The sequence below is a fragment of the Procambarus clarkii genome, chromosome 18 (genome assembly GCF_040958095.1).
Source record: "Procambarus clarkii isolate CNS0578487 chromosome 18, FALCON_Pclarkii_2.0, whole genome shotgun sequence".
Taxonomy (NCBI): domain Eukaryota; kingdom Metazoa; phylum Arthropoda; class Malacostraca; order Decapoda; family Cambaridae; genus Procambarus; species Procambarus clarkii.
In genome coordinates, this window is record NC_091167.1 from 43022858 (window position 1) to 43043382 (window position 20525).

A 20525-nucleotide genomic window follows, 5' to 3' on the forward strand; every position below is an offset into this window, starting at 1 on the left:
AAGGAAAAGATGCCCAGCAGAATTGGAGAGGACGGCAGCAGGAGCACAAGGCTAGAAAAGGACAGAGGACTGTCCTAAGGAGCATCACACTCCAGCAGCCGCCCACGAAGCCCCCACACGGCGACAACGAGCTGAGCGGGGAGGGGGTCGGTTGTGAAGAAGAAGCACACTCGTTGGGTCCTTCTACCTTCCTTCTCAGTCCGCCAATCTTGGTCCCTCAGTCATATTGCCTGGTGCTTACGTTCATGCTGTTCACTTTTATGTTCTGCCTGTCCCGTCACCTGGTCCTGGGTTTTCAGGTAAGTGTTAGCCATCCTGGATTCTGTTTTTGTCTTCCGGGAGCCATTTGCTTGTATATTGTTCTTATTTGAGTGTACTTCATGATACGTGTATGTTTATGCCTCACTTCTTGCGTAGACTCAAACTGTTAATCATAACCTGATGTTCCTAGAGTTATCATCTCCAAGTGTTTGCTGGTGCTGCCCTTGCCTGCTCAGTTTTCTCTCTCTCTGCGAGGTTCTCGCAGACGATACCTTTCGGATGGACTGTTGTCGATGGAGGTTTCTTTATCTTTTTCCTCTGGTTAAGCTGCTGCTTCAAGTTTTGTCCAGGTTAGAAACGTTCTTCTGTTGCCTCCCATTTGTCCTACACAGCAGTGGTTTCTGGTCTTTAGGCCCGTTGTCTGAACTGGCACTGTTTTACAAGGTTCGGCCTCTTACAGCAGATAGGTCAGGAGATGTTTCTCGATGGTTCGAGGCTTTCTGTTGATCTACACGTTTGAAGGTGACTCGTGTACTACTCTTTGTATGGTCTGCAGGTGGCCGATCTCATGGTGTCTCGACTGTGAATGTTGTCGTGGCCACAGTATGAGGCGTCTTGGCACTCGTTCCATCTTTTTCTATTTCATAATCTCTTTTCCTCAATTTCTATCACTTATGGTCTTATCATTTTTGCCTTAGTTGTTTGCGAATATGTCAAATACTTTTACTTTGGACCATTCGGCCTCGGCGGAGCCACTGCTGCTGGTATTCGGTATCGACGTTTTGTCGATCATGTTTCACAAGTTGTCTCCGGCATATTTTTTAACTCCAGTCAGCTTCCTTCGCCCATTATGCGGGGAATCCAGCCATACAAAGTTCGTTTGTTCTTCCCATTCACATTGCATTAACTACTGTGATGCCCAGTCCATCTCTTCTCGGTCTTGTATCCATTATAAGTACGAGCAAACGATCTTCAACGTCAGAGACCATGTATCCATCCTCAAGGCTAGATGCCAGGTCCGCTGCTTTGGCCTCCTCTCAGGCATGACTGATGTTTATGCGGCACTTTGTGACACTCCAGCCTGCCCCCATCTCCAGGTCCGGAACCGTTCTAGTTTCTGGATCCTGCCATTTCAACAAGGTCACCTTTCTCTCCTGCTCTACCCTAGTCTGATGCTGAGAGTTGTCAGTCCTCTCGGTTCTCTTTCTTGGCTTCCTGTACCTTTTCATGTCTGTCTTGTTGAAGTAACCGGACCTTCACTGCTGTGTGTCCGGTGCGAGGCCCCCCAGGCCCCGTCCTCCTCCTGTATCTTCTAACTTCTGCCTCCGTACACACTGACCGCTTAGGTCGATGTCTACCCCACCCCGACCACCTTCTATACTTCCTCTCCACCCGAGATGATAGGGAACATTGCATCTATTGCACCCAGATGCCTTCCAATTTTCTAGCCAGAAATGTAAGCCTGACCCTTCCTCCTCTCTACTGCTCTTTGACTCCGGAATGATGTCTCCTTTATTCCTCTTCTTTTTTAACTGAACATCCATTCCAGCGACGCACGTATGTTTGTGAATAAATGGTATACCATCTGTTCCATTTATTCCCCAATTTCTCTTCTTTGATCCGGAGTCTTTATTACTTACTGACACACTTATTACCGGAGCTCGTTCTCTTTTTTGGTGATTTTATTTGGAGAGATGCGTGGTGGGGGGTGACTGTCTTACTAGTACCCGTGGTCGTCTTTGTTCTCGCGTGTTCTCGCTCCCACATTGTCTCCTCTCAACGTATGTGAGCACACTCACGGCAACTCACACAATCATACACTTTCCTGTATTGATCTTTCTCTCAGTGCCATGCACTTCCATTTACACACACCTGACATGGCAGATCTTTGACCTCTATAACAGTGATCATTTCCCCATCCTCGTATCTCTCATTTCTTTTTGAACTCATTTCTCTCTTCTCCAGTGGAGGTTTGATTTGGTGACTCAAATCTCCAGGCAGACTGGATTATTTTTCCATCCTCACTGCTCTTCCCTGCCCGTCTGATCTACCTCTCATTCCCTCCCTCTTTTCAAGGTCACCTTATTACATGGTGCTTTAACTCCTTTCCATGATGTGCCTCCACTGGCTCGGGAAAGTGCCCTCCTTGGTGGAATTCGAAATGTGCTCGTGCTGTGCGCTTTAAACATGCAGCCCGTAAAAAGCACAGATGTGGGCAAACACCTGAATCTTTTATTCCGTTTAGAACGCGAGAATTAGCGGCGCTGCGTCCCCACTTTTACTGGTGACTCCTCTCTCCCCATACGTAGACGAGCTGCGGTAAAAATGCTGGTGAACTTGTACCAGACAGCGCCTGGCCTTCGTCTTGGTTCGCTGTGTTCAGCTGTTTGCTCCGGTACTCACCTCCCTCCCTACTGTACTAAACCTCACCCCTGCGACTTTGTAACTCACCTTCAGCGGCTCTACAGTTCCACGGTGGTAGGCTGAGACAGTGTACACAGTCACATGTTCTGTCATCTTCATTCGTGCCCCATTGTTCGTTGTACAATGTTTTTTATTTTTCTCCCATGTGCATATTTATAACTGCACTTGGGAGAAAAACAAGGGATCGAGGCAGTTGAGTTTTCCATTAAGAAACCCAATATGTGTTGCCTAATCCCCACAGGTATTTGGCGGCTTAAGAAGACCCCCATAATTGGCGACCTTGACTGTTTAGTGGAGCAGTTTCGTGAAGCACATTGTACCCAACCTTGTCGTTCCCAGGACGTCCTGCTCTACCCCACTGCTTGGAGAAGGCCCTTGGTGAGTGGCTCTCCTGTAACTGTACCGGGGTCCGCCATGTGGCCTGGGCGCCACAGAGGGGGAGAGTAACACACTGTAACATACAGTGGGAGTAGCTGTAACTAGGCTGCACATTGACCAAGGTTCATCGATATATAAAACACGACAGACTGGAAACAAACTGGGTAGGTTTAGCGTCAAAAGTCCTTGGTCAATAATGGGTTGGCAAATAAGGGCGTTGATTTCTGGGAAGAATTAGCAGGTGACGTATATATATACAGCCTGTATATCCAGGTCCTGGACTCCAGGGTGGGAGTTCTGGCCGAGGGTGCTACAAGTATGAGTAAGCTGTTATTATAATTTGTTGTTGTTATATGACTTACCATTGTACCTGGTGTCAATGTTGGGCCCTCATGTGGGGAGTGAGGGGCCCTCATGTGGGGGGAGTGAGGGGCCCTCATGTGGGGAGTGAGGGGGTCCTCATGTGGCGTATGTTGGTACTCACATGGGACGGGCAGGAGGAAGGTGACAAAGGTGAAGGTACTCACGTGGGACAGCCTGGGACGGGGAGGAGGAAGGTGACGAGGGTGTGGACGGCGAGGATCACCAGGTGCACCACCCACTGGGGCAAGATCTGGAGCACGTCCGCCATGGCGATGCCCACGTCACTCTGCCGGAGGACCACACTTCTCACTTCTCATAATCCATCACCTGACAAAGTCATCGCTCCAACTGCGACAAGTATATATCAAACAAATTTTCTGCTTCACACTGAAGATTTGATTTCTTACCTGCCGACGGCACCTTCCTCATACAGTGTGACACTAAATGGCCTTTCTTTCTCAAGACAAAGGGAGTTTCTAATACTAATAATGACAATGTTTACACGCTGTGCTCTTATTGTGATCCTTATGTAATTATTGTACTGTACTCTTTATGTTAACCTTTCGGATTATAAAATGTACTACCATTTATGAAAAACTTTTTTTAATTTGAATTTAAATTAAATTAGGTGTTTTTTTGGTTAGATGAATTGTTTCCACCAAAAAAATAGGAGGTCTTTTCTATGTTTAGTGTGAGGTTGTTTGTTGGCATCCATGAGTGGACGTTTTTTTAATTAACTGTTGACAAAATTATTTAGTGTGTGGGGTGTTGGGGTCAGAATAGATGAAGGTAGTATCGTCAACACTATAGGTTTAGGAATGTTAGAAACACTTGACAAATCATTGATGTATATACGAAATAGGAGAGGTCCCAAGGTGCTGCCCTGTGGCACTCCTACTGTCAATGGGGGAGGCTATATTATTGATGGCTACATATTGGTGTCTGTCACTGAGATAGGAACGAATATAGTTCCGAGCAAGGCGTTTAATACTATAGTGGTGAAGTTTAAGTGGGTGGTTATTGTTATTTAAGGTTTCAAAGGCTTTTCTTAGGTCAATGAAAAGGTTAGTTGGTAATTCATTCTTGTCAAGGGCTGTGTAGATTAGGTCAAGCAGACTAATAATGGCATCATTGGTACTCTTTTGGGATCTGAAGTCAAACTGGTTGGTACTAAGTTCGTTGAATTTTACATCCATGACGGTACATACATCAATAGTACTACGGTACGGTACATCCACCATTGGTACTATGGTACATTCACCAATGGTACTATGGTACATCCACCAATGGTACTATGGTACATTCACCATTGGTACTAAATATAATCCATGATTGTACTATGAAGATGAACATGACTGTACTATGATGGCACTATTGTACAATCATGAGGATAATTCTGTACACCCAAGATGGCACTATTGTACAATCATGAGGATACTTCTGTACATCCAAGATGGTACTATTGTACAATCATGAGGATACTTCTGTACATCCAAGATGGTACTATTGTACAATCATGAGGATACTTCTGTACATCCAAGATGGTACTATTGTACAATCATGAGGATACTTCTGTATACCCAAGATGGTACTATTGTACAATCATGAGGATACTTCTGTATACCCAAGATGGTACTATTGTACAATCATGAGGATACTTCTGTATACCCAAGATGGTACTATTGTACAATCATGAGGATACTTCTGTATACTCAAGATGGTACTATTGTACAATCATGAGGATACTTCTGTATACCCAAGATGGTACTATTGTACAATCATGAGGATACTTCTGTATACCCAAGATGGTACTATTGTACAATCATGAGGATACTTCTGTACATCCAAGATGGTACTATTGTACAATCATGAGGATACTTCTGTATACTCAAGATGGTACTATTGTACAATCATGAGGATACTTCTGTATACCCAAGATGGTACTATTGTACAATCATGAGGATACTTCTGTATACTCAAGATGGTACTATTGTACAATCATGAGGATACTTCTGTATACCCAAGATGGTACTATTGTACAATCATGAGGATACTTCTGTATACCCAAGATGGTACTATTGTACAATCATGAGGATACTTCTGTATACCCAAGATGGCACTATTGTACAATCATGAGGATACTTCTGTACATCCAACATGGTACTATGGTATATTCATGGTACTGCTAGTAATTCACCAAGCCAGGTGGGAGGGCTCAACTGAATAACCAGGACTCACCTGGTACTGAGGTCACGATCAAGGACTTACCTGGTACTGGAGACACGAGGACTCGCCTGGTACTGGGGACACGAGGACTCGCCTGGTACTGGGGACACGAGGACTCGCCTGGTACTGGGGACATGAGGACTCACCTGGTACTGGGGGTCACGATCAAGGACTCACCTGGTACTAGGGTCCCCAGGACTCACCTGGTACTGGGGTCCCCAGGAATCACCTGGTACTGGGGTCCCCAGGGCTCACCTGGTACTGAGGGGGCTGGTCAGGGGAGAGGGCCAGGGCCACGCCGGCAGTGACCAGGTAGGTGAAGGCGAAGCGCTGGAGGACGCCTGGTACCCGGTACTGGTCCAGCATGATCCACCCGCCCAGGGAGTTGAGGATGATGCCCAACACGAACAGTTTGATGGAACGCTGCCGGGGGAGAAGTGTTGTTGTTAGTGCTGTGGCACACTGGCTTACTGTACACCTGGCCTAGTCTTACCCATCCCCCTCTACCTCTTGTCTATCCTTACTCATCCCCTCCTCACCTGACCCTATCCATACCTATCCCATTCTCGCCAAGTCTATTCGTAACAATCGCATCCAAACATAGCCTTTCCTAACACCTCACCTATCCTATGTCTACACATCCACTCATCACCTAGACTATCACTATCCATATTCTCCGCACCTAGCCATAGTCCATCCCTTCCTTACTTAGCCACAAGGTGCTTACAAAGGAGGATCACGAGTCATGACCACAGCAGGGAGGGAAGGAGTCTTACCTTCAGTATTCTGAAGAATATCTTATGCTTGGGCGTCTTGCGGCGGAGGGCGGAGCGGAGTCCCATCGGTATACACACTCCCATGATCCACATGAACCTGCAGGTGGACGGTGGCTTAGTGCCTCACTGGCTCCCACTGTGTGTGTGAGGGAGGTACAAGGAGGGAGAGTGTGAGGGTGGTACAAGGAGGGAGAGTGTGAGGGTGGTACAAGGAGGGAAAGTGTGAGGGAGGTACAAGGAGGGAGAGTGTGAGGGAGGTACAAGGAGGGAGAGTGTGAGGGAGGTACAAGGAGGGAGGGAGTAAGGGGGAAAGGGTACAGGTAACTCACCAAGGAAACACCAGGTCTGCCACCTGGAGACCGTTCCAGGTAGCGTGCTCCAGGAACCAGTAGCTCCCTGCTCCATAGTTGACGAAGATCATCACCACAATGGCCATCCTGCGGAACACACACACACCTGTCAGTCCCACACACACCTGACCTACAGCCCACAGAGTGTAGGGGACAGTCCCACACACCTGACCTACACCCAACAGGGTGAGAGAGCTGAGAACATGTCAACAATGAGACAGAGAAAGAGACGTATGAGTGAGAGAGATCCACTCACCCTCTGAAGGTATCCAGGGACTTAAGTCTGGGCTTGGCCGGCGGGGTGTTGGTAGCGGGTGTCTTCCCGCCCTCAGGTGTAGGTGTAGTGGTGCTCCCTGCCATCTGTAGCTCCACCTGCAACATCCATACAACACCAGAATGGTAGTTACACAATATATTCAGTCATGCAACATGTGCAGGATCCAAGCAACACTCACTTAACAAACACATTTAACTTCCAGATTCAATGTCTTCTCTTTCATCAACTGATGTTTAGCCAATGTTGAAATGTTGCAGAGACCCAGATAAATGAAGTGAGTGAAAATTCACTTTTGGGCTTCATTCACTTGGGCTGGACGGTAGAGCGATGGTCTCGCTTCATGCAGGTCGGCGTTCAATCCCCGACCGTCCAAGTGGTTGGGCACCATTCCTTTCCCCCCGTCCCTTCCCAAATCCTAATCCTGACCCCTTCCATGTGCTATACAGTCGTAATGACTTGGCGCTTTCTCCCGACAATTAATTTTAATTAATTAATTCCTGCCACTGCTGAACTGTACTGAGTGGGTGTATTTTTAGTATCTGCGTCTGCAGAACCAAGCTCTTGGACCCCACCTTTTTAACCAATTTATTTTTCCTCTATTATATCTGCTATATATATTTGTCTTACGCACCCACACACACACACACACACATTCTCAGGAAGCAGCCCGTAGCAGCTGTCTAACTCCCAGTAACCTGTTTACTGCCAGGTGAACAGGTGCATCACGGTGAAAGAAACTCTGCCCATTTGTTTCTGCCTCTGCCGGGGATCGAATCCGGGCTACAGGATTACGAGTCCCGCGCGCTGTTCACTGAGCTACCAGACCCCCTACAGCTACCAGAACCCAGACCCCGACCCGCTGTGTGTGTGTGCGTGCGTGTGCGTGCGTGCGTGCGTGCGTGCGTGCGTGTGTGTGTGTGTGTGTGTGTGTGTGTGTGTGTGTGTGTGTGTGTGTGTGCGTGTGCGTGTGCGTGTGCGTGTGTGTGTGTGTGTGTGCGCGCATGCATGTGTGTGCGCATGCGTGCATGTGTGTGGGTACTGACCTGGGAGCCGTCGTCCCTGGCCTGGGCGTAGCGCCTGGCCATCCAGCGGTAGAGGGCGGGGGCGGCAGCTGCCAGCAGCGCCACAGCTGTGTACACCGCCACAGCGATCACGATGGCTGTGGGAGATGGTCAACACTGTGGCTGTGGCCCTTCACAGCCTGGCCCACCACATGCATGGCTGGTGGTGTCCTTCCATGTGGTGCGGCTACACATAGCCACATGCCCCCTAGTTTACGGGCATGTGGCTATACCACATATGCCCCTAAATAGGCAGTTGTTTAGAAACACCTGCAACTGACTGAAACATGCAAACACCTGACCTGGTATCTCCAAGCAACAATATCACACACTTGCATGAATGCACAAGTTATATTTAACAAATACTTCCCCTATGAGAATCGAACCTGGGAGTGTAGTTGTTGTTGTGGTGGTGGTGAGGGAGTGTAGTTGTGGTGGTGGTGAGGGAGTGTAGTTGTTGTTGTGGTGGTTATGAGGGAGTGTAGTTATTGTGGTGGTGGTGAGGGAGAAAGAAAGTAGAGAGTGTTCATGAAGAACAGTGGTGCCAGAGTTGAGAGGCTTGAGCTGTCAAGACAGGTTACATGAACTGGACCTCACAGCCATAATAGAGAGAGGATATAGAATGGATATGATTACATCATACAAGATACTTAACGGAATAGACAATGTAGACAAAGACAGCCTCTTTAAACTACATGAAAATATGATAAGAGGACACAAATGCATGTTGGATATGGAAATGACATGTAGAAATGTATGGAAATTGTCGAACACTGTGCGGGGTGTTGTATAAGTTCATCAGTACTGCGGTGAGGTCAGTAGTGACAAGTTAGTGCTACAGTGAGAACACCTGACTGATCATACGTAACATGTAAACAAACCATGTAATAACAAGTGTGAAAGAGTTGCTGGGGAGTTGAGAGACAGAGAGAGAGAGAGAGAGAGAGAGAGAGAGAGAGAGAGAGAGAGAGAGAGAGAGAGACAGACAGACAGACAGACAGAGAGAGAGAGAGAGAGCGGGGGAGGGAAGGAGGGAGAGGGGGTACTAACCTCCGTACTGGAAGACTGGCTCCTTGAGGCTGGTGAAGGTACAGTTGGCGTCCTGCGACACATTGAGCTGGTACACCCCGAACTCTCCCAGCTTGGCGCCCTCCACCACGCACACCCCGGACCTGTGTACCACACAACACACCCTAGTTACTCCCAGACCTGTGTACCACACAACACACCCTAGTTACTCCCAGACCTGTGTACCACACAACACACCCTAGTTACTCCCAGACCTGTGTACCACACCCTAGTTACCCCCAGACCTGTGTACCACACCCTAGTGACCCCCAGACCTGTGTACCACACCCTAGTTACCCCCAGACCTGTGTACCACACCCTAGTTACCCCCAGACCTGTGTACCACACCCTAGTGACCCCCAGACCTGTGTACCACACCCTAGTTACCCCCAGACCTGTGTACCACACCCTAGTTACCCCCAGACCTGTGTACCACACCCTAGTTACCCCCAGACCTGTGTACCACACCCTAGTTATCCCCAGACCTGTGTACCTACACCCTAGTTACCCCCAGACCTGTGTACTACACCCTAGTTACTCACCCCAAACCTGTATAACACACCCTAGTTACACTCAATCTCCAGCATTTGTCTGAGGGTGAAAGATCAAGAAGCTTTACACTAAGCATTTACTACTGTGTAAGAAACATTCCCGTATCAAGAGATTCTCAGAAACATTGATAATCGTGGTTTTGAACCTTTTGGATTTAGTTTTACATTAAATCAACACTACAAAATATTCCAACACAATTATGAGCTGGAGTAAACTGACAACTGACTCAAAACAAAAATAAGAAATGTGCGTATTAGCACTCTTGGCCAGTGCTTATTTTTGTCCAGGTAACTAATTGAATAATTGTATAGTAACCACACACATCCTCTCACTGACGACAGTGAAGCAATACATTAATAAATTGTTATCTCTGTCGACGACCATCAGAGACTGGTGATTGACGTGTGTGCTCCTGAGTGCACATCCTGATGGACTGTCCAGAGTATGATCTTCCCACAGTACCACAATATTAATAAGAAACAAAACTGAATGACATTCTCGTTAGAAGTATTACAATCTTTGAATGACAACAGCGTCTAGGGTGTAATATTCTGTGACACGGTCAGCCCACTGAGGAACCTGTGGCCCACTGAGCTCATTGTCTTCTTATGTGTGACAGGAAGAGTTAGCGTCAAGGTTTTCTCCTCCGGATGACTGCACGAGAGGGCCAAGGGAGCCTCGTCTCGGTGATACCATATTGAGGCTTAGAAAGATTAGAAGGTTGTTCTTTACAGTAAGATGTCATGCTCGCGGCAGTGAAGGCTGGATGTTGTACTGATGTGTGGCAGTGAAGGCTGTATGTTGTACTGATGTGTGGCAGTGATGGCTGGATGTTGTACTGATGTGTCAGTGATGGCTGGATGTTGTACTGATGTGTGGCAGTGATGGCTGGATGTTGTACTGATGTGTGGCAGTGATGGCTGGATGTTGTACTGATGTGTGGCAGTGAAGGCTTGATACTGTATTGATGGCTGTTATGTTTGTTATGACCAGGGGAACGGTTGCTCTCCGGATATCCGGCCTCTTGTGCTGAAAGGGGAAGCAACACCTCTACATGCCCATCAGATGACAGGCGTGGCTGATAAAGCGGGAATGAGGCGAAGTTCTCATCATCTCATGTTTTGTGTGAGTGTTCCATGTACCAGCTCCGTCCAGGAGAACGGAAACTGTGAGGCGGGAGATAAGTAACTTTCGATAGCATTGAAGATTTGTTCCATGGCATCCTCCTGGTTTGGGCACCGCTGGCAGTACAGAGAATCAGACAACCGGAGACGATGGAGATTCACTGCAAAGCAGGAATGTCTGATACTGAGGCAGGTGTGGGCCGTGTATAAGAATCTGGTGCAATATCCGACCCGAGGACGAAAGGGAGAACCTTTGATGTGGAGTCTTCAGAGACGATATTCTAAGGTCAGACTCCAGCTGCGTCTCGCAGCATGCGTGACTTGCCGCCTGGGGCGACAGAAGAATCTGAAAGATTTACTGGTACAGGCGTGAGGTCCCGTTCACTGTGTGGCGTCCCCGCCTGTGTCCACCACCACATTTCTGACAATCCCAATATGGGATTCCTCTGTATAGGAACGGACCACGACGGGATCTCATAGTACATCATCTCCTTACAAGTCAGAGACTTCATGTGTCAATGAACACGATCACAAACAGTTCAATATACTTTGAAACAGCCGGAGTATTTAGATTTCAGAGGCTATAAGGTCTGCCAAACTCGAGGGCGCGAGGCTTTCTAAATCCCTGTGCTGATGGCGAGGCTGGGAGAATTCTATGTTCACATGGAAAGGTTTTCGTCTCACTGATGGACTGGAGAGGCGAACGGTCCCCCGGGTCGGAGCAAGAGTGGGAAGCTCTCCCGTGGTGCCAGCGCTAGATATGAAAAGTAAGCAGCTTCTTTGAAGGCCGACTGTCCTGTCCCGCCCGTGAGCCTGGCAACCTAGGCTAGTACGGGTATGGGATAGAGGGAGACACACATCATGGCCATACTGTCTCCCTCACACGGGTGACGCCTGCATGAGCAACCACTTATTGCATAATTATATACAAACTGTGGAGGGTGAAGAGCTGAGCGTCCAGTGTAGCTGTGGTCAGTGTACCTGTGGTCAGTGTACCTGTGGTCAGTGTAGCTGTGGTCAGTGTAGTTGTGGTCAGTGTACCTGTGGTCAGTGAACCTGTGGTCAGTGTAGCTGTGGTCAGTGTACCTGTGGTTAGTGTACCTGTGGTCAGTGTAGCTGTGGTCAGTGTAGCTGTGGTCAGTGTAGTTGTGGTCAGTGTACCTGTGGTCAGTGTACCTGTGGTCAGTGTAGTTGTGGTCAGTGTAGCTGTGGTCAGTGTAGTTGTGGTCAGTGTAGTTGTGGTCAGTGTGCCTGTGGTCACTGTAGCTGTGGTCAGTGTACCTGTGGTCAGTGTAGCTGTGGTCAGTGTAGCTGTGGTCAGTGTATCTGTGGTCAGTGTAGCTGTGGTCAGTGTAACCGTGGTCAGTGTAACTATGGTCAGTGTATCTGTGGTCAGTGTAACTGTGGTCAGTGTAACTGTGGTCAGTGTATCTGTGGTCAGTGTAACTGTGGTCAGTGTATCTGTGGTCAATGTATCTGTGGTCAGTGTAGCTGTGGTCAGTGTACCTGTGGTCAGTGTAGTTGTGGTCAGTGTACCTGTGGTCAGTGTACCTGTGGTCAGTGTACCTGTGGTCAGTGTACCTGTGGTCAGTGTAACTGTGGTCAATGTATCTGTGGTCAGTGTAACTGTGGTCAGTGTAACTGTGGTCAGTGTATCTGTGGTCAGTGTAACTGTGGTGAGTGTATCTGTGGTCAATGTATCTGTGGTCAGTGTAACTGTGGTCAGTGTACCTGTGGTCAGTGTATCTGTGGTCAGTGTAACTGTGATCAATGTATCTGTGGTCAATGTATCTGTGGTCAGTGTGACAGTGGTCAGTGTAACTGTGGTCAATGTATCTGTGGTCAGTGTAACTGTGGTCAGTGTAACTGTGGTCAATGTATCTGTAGTCAGTGTAACTGTGGTCAGTGTAACTGTGGTCAATGTATCTGTGGTCAATGTATCTGTGGTCAGTGTAACAGTGATCAGTGTAACTGTGGTCAGTGTAACTGTAGTCAGTGTAGCTGTGGTCAGTGTAACTGTGGTCAGTGTACCTTTGGTCAGTGTAACTGTGGTCAGTGTACCTTTGGTCAGTGTAACTGTGGTCAGTGTACCTGTGGTCAGTGTACCTTTGGTCAGTGTAACTGTGGTCAGTGTACCTGTGATCAGTGTACCTGTGGTCAGTGTACCTTTGGTCAGTGTAACTGTGGTCAGTGTACCTTTGGTCAGTGTACCTGTGGTCAGTGTACCTGTAGTCAGTGTAACTGTGGTCAGTGTACCTGGTGAGTGTAGCTGTATTCACCTAGTTGTGTTTGCGGGGGTTGAGCTTTGCTCTTTCGGCCCGCCTCTCAACTGGCAATCAACTGTTTACTAACTACTTTTTCAGTGTACCTGTGGGTAGTGTAGCTGTAGGTACAATGTACCTTTGGTCAGTGTAGCCGTGGTCAGTGTAGCTGAGGGTACAGTGTACACTTGCACGCAAGAACAGACAACAGGTAACATACTTGTCCTCTGGAAGGATGTAATCATGAGAGCCGTCAGTGTTGAGGAGGAAGGTCCAGGGATGGTCGGTGGCCAGTGTCAGGTTAACAGTGGTCCCGGGCGCCACCACGCCTTCCTTCTCCAGCGGGCACTGTCACAACACACACACCATTACTCTCAATTATTCACTGAGTTATTATTCGCAATTATTTATGTAAATATAGAATGTAATGTCAAGTTTCTGTTATGTAAAGAAAAAAAAGGAGATAGATCACTTGCGTCAAACTATCGGCCAATTAGATTAACGACTATTGTGGGAAAGTTGCTTGAATCGATAATTGCAAGTACCATTCGTCTTAATCTTTAAAAACAGATAAATAAATGATTCACAACATGGTTTTACTAATTGCCGTTCATATTTTACAAATTTGCTATTATTTTATTCCAGCATAGTTGAGGCAGTTGATAGTGGTAAGGATTGTGATGTTGTGTACCTTGACTTTAGCAAAGCTTTTGATACAGTGCCACATGAAAGACTGATTAAAAAGATAGAGGCTCGTGGTATTGGGGGTGCTATATTAAGTTGGATTAGGGCATGGTTATACCAAAGAAAACAGAGAGTTAGTATTAATGGGATTATGTCAGACTGGGAAAATGTTGTAAGTGGGGTGCCTCAAGGCTCTGTCTTGGGACCTCTGTTATTCTTAATATATATAAATGATTTAGATTCAGGTTTGAGTAGCAATATTTGTAAATTTGCCGATGATACATAAATCGGGATGGAAATAAACACGGAAAAAGACTCACTATCACTTTAAGACTATCTAAATAGGGTTTTGAAATGGTCAAAAGATTGACAGATGCAGTGTAATACTGACAATTGTAAGGCTAGGTAATAATGATAGAGTTACAAGATACGAGCTAGATGGTGTTGAGATTGCGAAGTCGAACTGCAAAAGGGATCTGAGAGTTATGATTAGTAAGAATTTAAAACCAAAAAATCGATGCATAAATGTTCGTAATAAGACAAATAGGACACTGGGATTTATTTATCGAAGCGTTAATAATAAGACACCTGGTGTTGTTCTTCAACTATATTTTACTCTGGCTATATAGGCACCATTTAAATTATGCAGTTCTGTTCTGGTCACCAAACTATAGAATGGATATAAATTCACTAGATCGAGTCGATCGTAGAATGAAAATTGTTTATCACGCAAATTAGAAACCTGTCATATGAAAAAAGATTGACAAAGCTTAAATTATGTTCTCTGGAAAGGCGAAGAATTATGTATGACATGATAGAAGTGTACAAGTGGATGGACATAACAAAGGGATATTAATAGGGTATTAAAAATATCAACACAAAACAACACGAAACAATGGGTATAAATTGGGTAAGTTTAGATTTAGAAAAGACCTGGGTAAATACTGGTTCGGTACCAGGGTTGTTGATTTGTGAAACTAATTACTGCATAACATAATAGCAGTAGGATCCCTTGATTGTTTCAAACGTAGGTTAAACATATATATATATATATGAATGGGACTGGGTGGATGTAAATAGGAGCTGCCTCGTATGGGCTAATAGACCTTCTGCAGTTACTTTCATTCTTATGTTATTTTGTACATCTTCCCTCAGTCTTTGACGGCTTTGATTACATTTATTAAACAGTTTACAAGCATGAAAACTTCCCATTCAACTGTTGTTATTGTTATAAATAGCCTCCTGGTGCTTCCGAGCTCATTAACTGTTTAATAACTGTAATCAAAGCCGCCAAAGATTGAAAAAAGATGTACAGATTCGTAAGTGCTTGCGTAACTGCTTTATGAATCTGGCCCGAGAGTGAGTTATTGAGCACTCAGCCACAAACTGTGACTATAGAGCTCAAACCACACACACACACACACACACACACACACACACACACACACACACACACACAATACATACATCTCTGCTACATAATCTGGGTTCGATATATGGTCAATTACATATAGCACAGTTGGCTATTGAGACTCAGAATGCAAGCCTGCCACTGGGCGTCCAACATATCTTGCACACACACACACATTAACAAAATCATGTTGCGTGCAACACCAGTTGTCACAAGAACTAGTATTTTAAAGGTCAGCCTGACCGGTTAGACGATGATATATTTGTTTATTATGGATGGAGTTAGTTACCTATAGTGGTGAATGTGTGTACCGTTAGTTGGGTATAGTGTGACTGGCAGTGTGTATTGGTAGTTAACTATAGTGTTGGTGACTGTGTGTACTGGTAGTTAACTATAGTGATGGTGGCTGTGTGTACTGGTAGTTAACTATAGTGTTGGTGGCTGTGTGTACTGGTAGTTAACTATAGTGTTGGTGACTGTGTGTACTGGTAGTTAACTATAGTGATGGTGGCTGTGTGTACTGGTAGTTAACTATAGTGATGGTGACTGTGTGTACTGGTAGTTAACTATAGTGTTGGTGGCTGTGTGTACTGGTAGTTAACTATAGTGTTGGTGGCTGTGTGTACTGGTAGTTAACTATAGTGTTGGTGGCTGTGTGTACTGGTAGTTAACTATAGTGTTGGTGGCTGTGTGTACTGGTAGTTAACTATAGTGTTGGTGGCTGTGTGTACTGGTAGTTAACTATAGTGATGGTGACTGTGTGTACTGGTAGTTAACTATAGTGTGACTGGCTGTGTGTACTGGTAGTTAACTATAGTGTTGGTGGCTGTGTGTACTGGTAGTTAACTATAGTGATGGTGACTGTGTGTACTGGTAGTTAACTATAGTGTTGGTGACTGTGTGTACTGGTAGTTAACTATAGTGATGGTGACTGTGTGTACTGGTAGTTAACTATAGTGATGGTGACTGTGTGTACTGGTAGTTAACTATAGTGTTGGTGGCTGTGTGTATTGGTAGTTAACTATAGTGTTGGTGGCTGTGTGTACTGGTAGTTAACTATAGTGTTGGTGGCTGTGTGTACTGGTAGTTAACTATAGTGTTGGTGGCTGTGTGTACTGGTAGTTAACTATAGTGTTGGTGACTGTGTGTACTGGTAGTTAACTATAGTGTTGGTGGCTGTGTGTACTGGTAGTTAACTATAGTGTTGGTGGCTGTGTGTACTGGTAGTTAACTATAGTGTTGGTGACTGTGTGTACTGGTAGTTAACTATAGTGTTGGTGACTGTGTGTACTGGTAGTTAACTATAGTGTTGGTGACTGTGTGTACTGGTAGTTAACTATAGTGTTGGTGACTGTGTGTACTGGTAGTTAACTATAGTGATGGTGACTGTGTGTACTGGTAGTTAACTATAGTGATGGTGACTGTGTGTACTGGTAGTTAACTATAGTGTTGGTGACTGTGTGTACTGGTAGTTAACTATAGTGATGGTGACTGTGTGTACTGGTAGTTAACTGTAGTGTTCCTGACTGTATGTATTGATAGTTAACTATAGTTCAGCTGACTGTGTACTGGTGATGAGCTGTAGTGCAGCTGTGAGTACTAGCAGTTAACTATAATGCAGGTGACTGTGAACAGGTAGGTAATTACAGTGCAGGTGGCAGATATGAAAGTATTTTGTACTACTAGTACAAATTGTTACAGTCGTTTCGTGTTGCTTGATACAGTTATTCCCTACAGTCTAGACCAACAGTTCATAATTCGTATATTTGTATAAGTCAAATTACATCGTGTCAATAATGTTGAACCTTCTACACTTGTTGCTAAAAGTGTATACCAACAGCTGTTAAATTTATTAATTGCCTCATTTTAATGGTAGATAATAACACAACAGTGGTCAGGATTGTTAACAGGGACCTCAGTTATAAGACTGTTGACAGTGACCTCAGTTATAAGACTGTTAACAGGGACCTCAATTATAAGACTGTTGACTGACCTTCAGTAATAAGACTGTTGACAGGGATCTTCAGTTATAAGACTGTTGACAGGGACCTCAGTTATAAGACTGTTAACAGAGACCTCAGTTATAAGAATGTTGACAGTGGCCCCAGTTATAAGAATGTTGACAGTGGCCCCAGTTATAAGATTGTTGACAGGGACCTCAGTTATAAGACTGTTGACAGGGACCTCAGTTATAAGAATATGACATAGGGGGGGCGAGCGGAGAGAATCACGAGAGGACTGACCCCATAACACTCATGGTTGAGGGTGTAGAGGGCGAGGCTGGCGTCGTAGTGGGACACCACCTGCACGTACGCCTCGTCCACCTCCAGCGCCGTCAGCGACAGCCCCAGGAACTCGTCCACGCCCGGGTCCTCCAAGAACGCCGACCCCATCCTTTATGTGGCCCTGAAACAAATAGTAATAAGAAATGTAAGCACATGGGAAGTTGGCGTGACAATCGATATATAAAATTATTTTGTTTATTTTATTCGTGTCCCTCTTATATTGCCTCCCTTCCCCCCCCCCTCCCTCCCCTCTTCCTCTCCTCTTCCTCCCCTCTTCCTTCCCACCGGTGGAGTAGGTGTCTCCCGTCTCGTGCACAGTCTGGCCAACGTGTGCTGGCACCTCGGGTGTTCTGCTGGCACCTCAGGTGTTGTCCTGGGACCTCAGGTGTTGTCCTGGGACCTCAGGTGTTGTGCCGGGACCTCGATCAGGTGTTGTCCTGGCACCTCAGGTGTTGTCCTGGCACCTCAGGTGTTGTCCTGGAACCTCAGGTGTTGTCCTGGCACCTCAGGTGTTGTCCTGGAACCTCAGGTGTTGTGCTGGGATCTGAGATGTTGTCCTGGGACCTCAGGCGTTGTCCTGGGACGTCAGGTGTTGTCCTGGAACCTCAGGTGTTCTGCATGCACCTTAGGTATTCAGCTGACACGTCAGGTGTTGCGCTGGCACCTCAGGTGTTCTTGTAATCGTGGCTCGTGGGCCCTCAGCTAAACCCCCCCTCTCCCTACAATACCCAGACCTGCTCTCACAAGCATGGAATGGACACACAAATAGAATGGGAATATGACATGAAACTGCGTCTTAATCATTAAACACAATAAAATAATATGCTCACAAAAACTATTACTTCCTAAAAAAAACTATCCCTATATCCCTATAGTTACTGCAACCCATATTAATGAAGCGCTTACTACTACACCACACCTGTCACCCCACACCTGACCTGTATACCAGCGAGGCTGGGAGCCCCCCCCCCCCCCGGGACATATCTGGTCACCTCCCTTACTCAGCTGACCTCCACAAACTACAGCCAACTGCTAAGTCTCAAAACGCCAAATATTACCCACTATCACAAATCTCACTACACACTCTAGTTCTGGTGAACATTCCCTGAACTTCACAAAACTCCCAAGATCACGAGAACCCATCGCCAGAGAATCACTCTCTCCTAACACGAAAAAAAAAACTCGCTAAATCGCGAATACTAAATACCTGTCAAAATCTCCCTGCTAGCGCCTGTCTGAACAATGTTAAATAACACAATCTATATTAAACATTGTTCAACACCGCTGCCATCATTGTAACGTATCGCAAATAAAAAAGGAAAGAAATGAATGATGAAGTAATGGGTGAAGGTTTGGGGGAGAGGGAGGTAGAGAGGTGGAAAGGAGGTGGGAGGTGTAAGAAGTGGTCAGGGAAAAGGGAAAGTTTAGAATGAGGCGGAGGGAGAGACTGAGAACACGGAGAGGAGTAGAAAGTAGAAGGTAGAAGGGAAGACGTAAAAAGTAGCCCCCACCATCCATTCTAACTCAGTACATACAAGACAAGGAATGAAACTTGTCTGTGCTCTATGCTGTTATCAAATGTGTCTGCTGTCAGCATGCACTCGGATATTAACATCTTAAAACCAGTACTCTCAGTGGGCTGTCTACTCTAGCCTCAACTGACAAAGATCTAGGGAACAAAATTAAAGACGTACCTACCACCCCTTAAACAGCAGGTTGTTTGATGGCAAGACGCCATCAACCGTCTGCAATTTTCAGCTAAAGGAAGGTCACTTCACACGACCTGACCCCTGATCAACTTGTCGTCATTAACTTCTTTAAGTGTGACTTTTTAATTGCTAAAGCCAGACATCCTGGCGCCTTTCAATATCCTGTCTGACTAACTCATGTTGAATGTAAAATATAAACTATACACCTTTATGGTGTTACATTCTGCTGGCACCTCAGGTATATATATATATATATATATATATATATATATATATATATATATATATATATATATATATATATATATATATATATATGAATGAAAACTCACACCCCAGAAGTGACTCGAACCCATACTCCCAGAAGCAACGCAACTGGTAACTACAGGGCGCCTTAATCCGCTTGACCATCACGGCCGTCAAAAGGAAGTGATAGCCGAGGCTATTTGAGCCACTTCCCCGACGGCAACTCGGATGGTAATCTTGGGCATAGCATTTCACCAAATCACCTCATTCTTTGGGGCACACGTGAGGAACACAAATGCGAACAAGCCTGAATGGTCCCCAGGACTATATGCGAATGAAAACTCACACCCCAGAAGTGACTCGAACCCATACTCCCAGAAGCAACGCAACTGGTAACTACAGGGCGCCTTAATCCGCTTGACCATCACGGCCGTCAAAAGGAAGTGATAGCCGAGGCTATTTGAGCCACTTCCCCGACGGCAACTCGGATGGTAATCTTGGGCATAGCATTTCACCAAATCACCTCATTCTTTGGGGCACACGTGAGGAACACAAATGCGAACAAGCCTGAATGGTCCCCAGGACTATATGCGAATGAAAACTCACACCCCAGAAGTGACTCGAACCCATACTCCCAGAAGCAACGCAACTGGTAACTACAGGGCGCCTTAATCCGCTTGGCATATAGTCCTGGGGACCATTCAGGCTTGTTCGCATTTGTGTTCCTCACGTGTGCCCCAAAGAATGAGGTGATTTGGTGAAATGCTATGCCCAAGATTACCATCCGAGTTGCCGTCGGGGAAGTGGCTCAAATAGCCTCGGCTATCACTTCCTTTTGACGGCCGTGATGGTCAAGCGGATTAAGGCGCCCTGTAGTTACCAGTTGCGTTGCTTCTGGGAGTATGGGTTCGAGTCACTTCTGGGGTGTGAGTTTTCATTCGCATATAGTCCTGGGGACCATTCAGGCTTGTTCGCATTTGTGTTCCTCACGTGTGCCCCAAAGAATGAGGTGATTTGGTGAAATGCTATGCCCAAGATTACCATCCGAGTTGCCGTCGGGGAAGTGGCT

At 46.1% G+C, this 20525-nt stretch overlaps 1 protein-coding gene across 1 annotated transcript in view; it reads right to left on the minus strand.

Moving 5' to 3' along the window:
* The window catches only part of Hgsnat (Heparan-alpha-glucosaminide N-acetyltransferase), a 39144-nt gene that overhangs the window by 13322 nt on the left and 5297 nt on the right, over positions 1 to 20525 (minus strand). The window contains exons 2-10 of the mRNA XM_045736866.2: positions 17460 to 17622; positions 13342 to 13469; positions 9167 to 9288; positions 8099 to 8214; positions 7035 to 7150; positions 6758 to 6865; positions 6429 to 6525; positions 5908 to 6075; positions 3591 to 3712 (exon numbers count right to left, since the gene is read on the minus strand). Of these exons, the coding sequence (XP_045592822.1) occupies positions 3591 to 3712; positions 5908 to 6075; positions 6429 to 6525; positions 6758 to 6865; positions 7035 to 7150; positions 8099 to 8214; positions 9167 to 9288; positions 13342 to 13469; positions 17460 to 17609 (1127 nt within the window). The 5' untranslated portion in view covers positions 17610 to 17622. The remainder of the gene's footprint in view (positions 1 to 3590; positions 3713 to 5907; positions 6076 to 6428; positions 6526 to 6757; positions 6866 to 7034; positions 7151 to 8098; positions 8215 to 9166; positions 9289 to 13341; positions 13470 to 17459; positions 17623 to 20525) is intronic.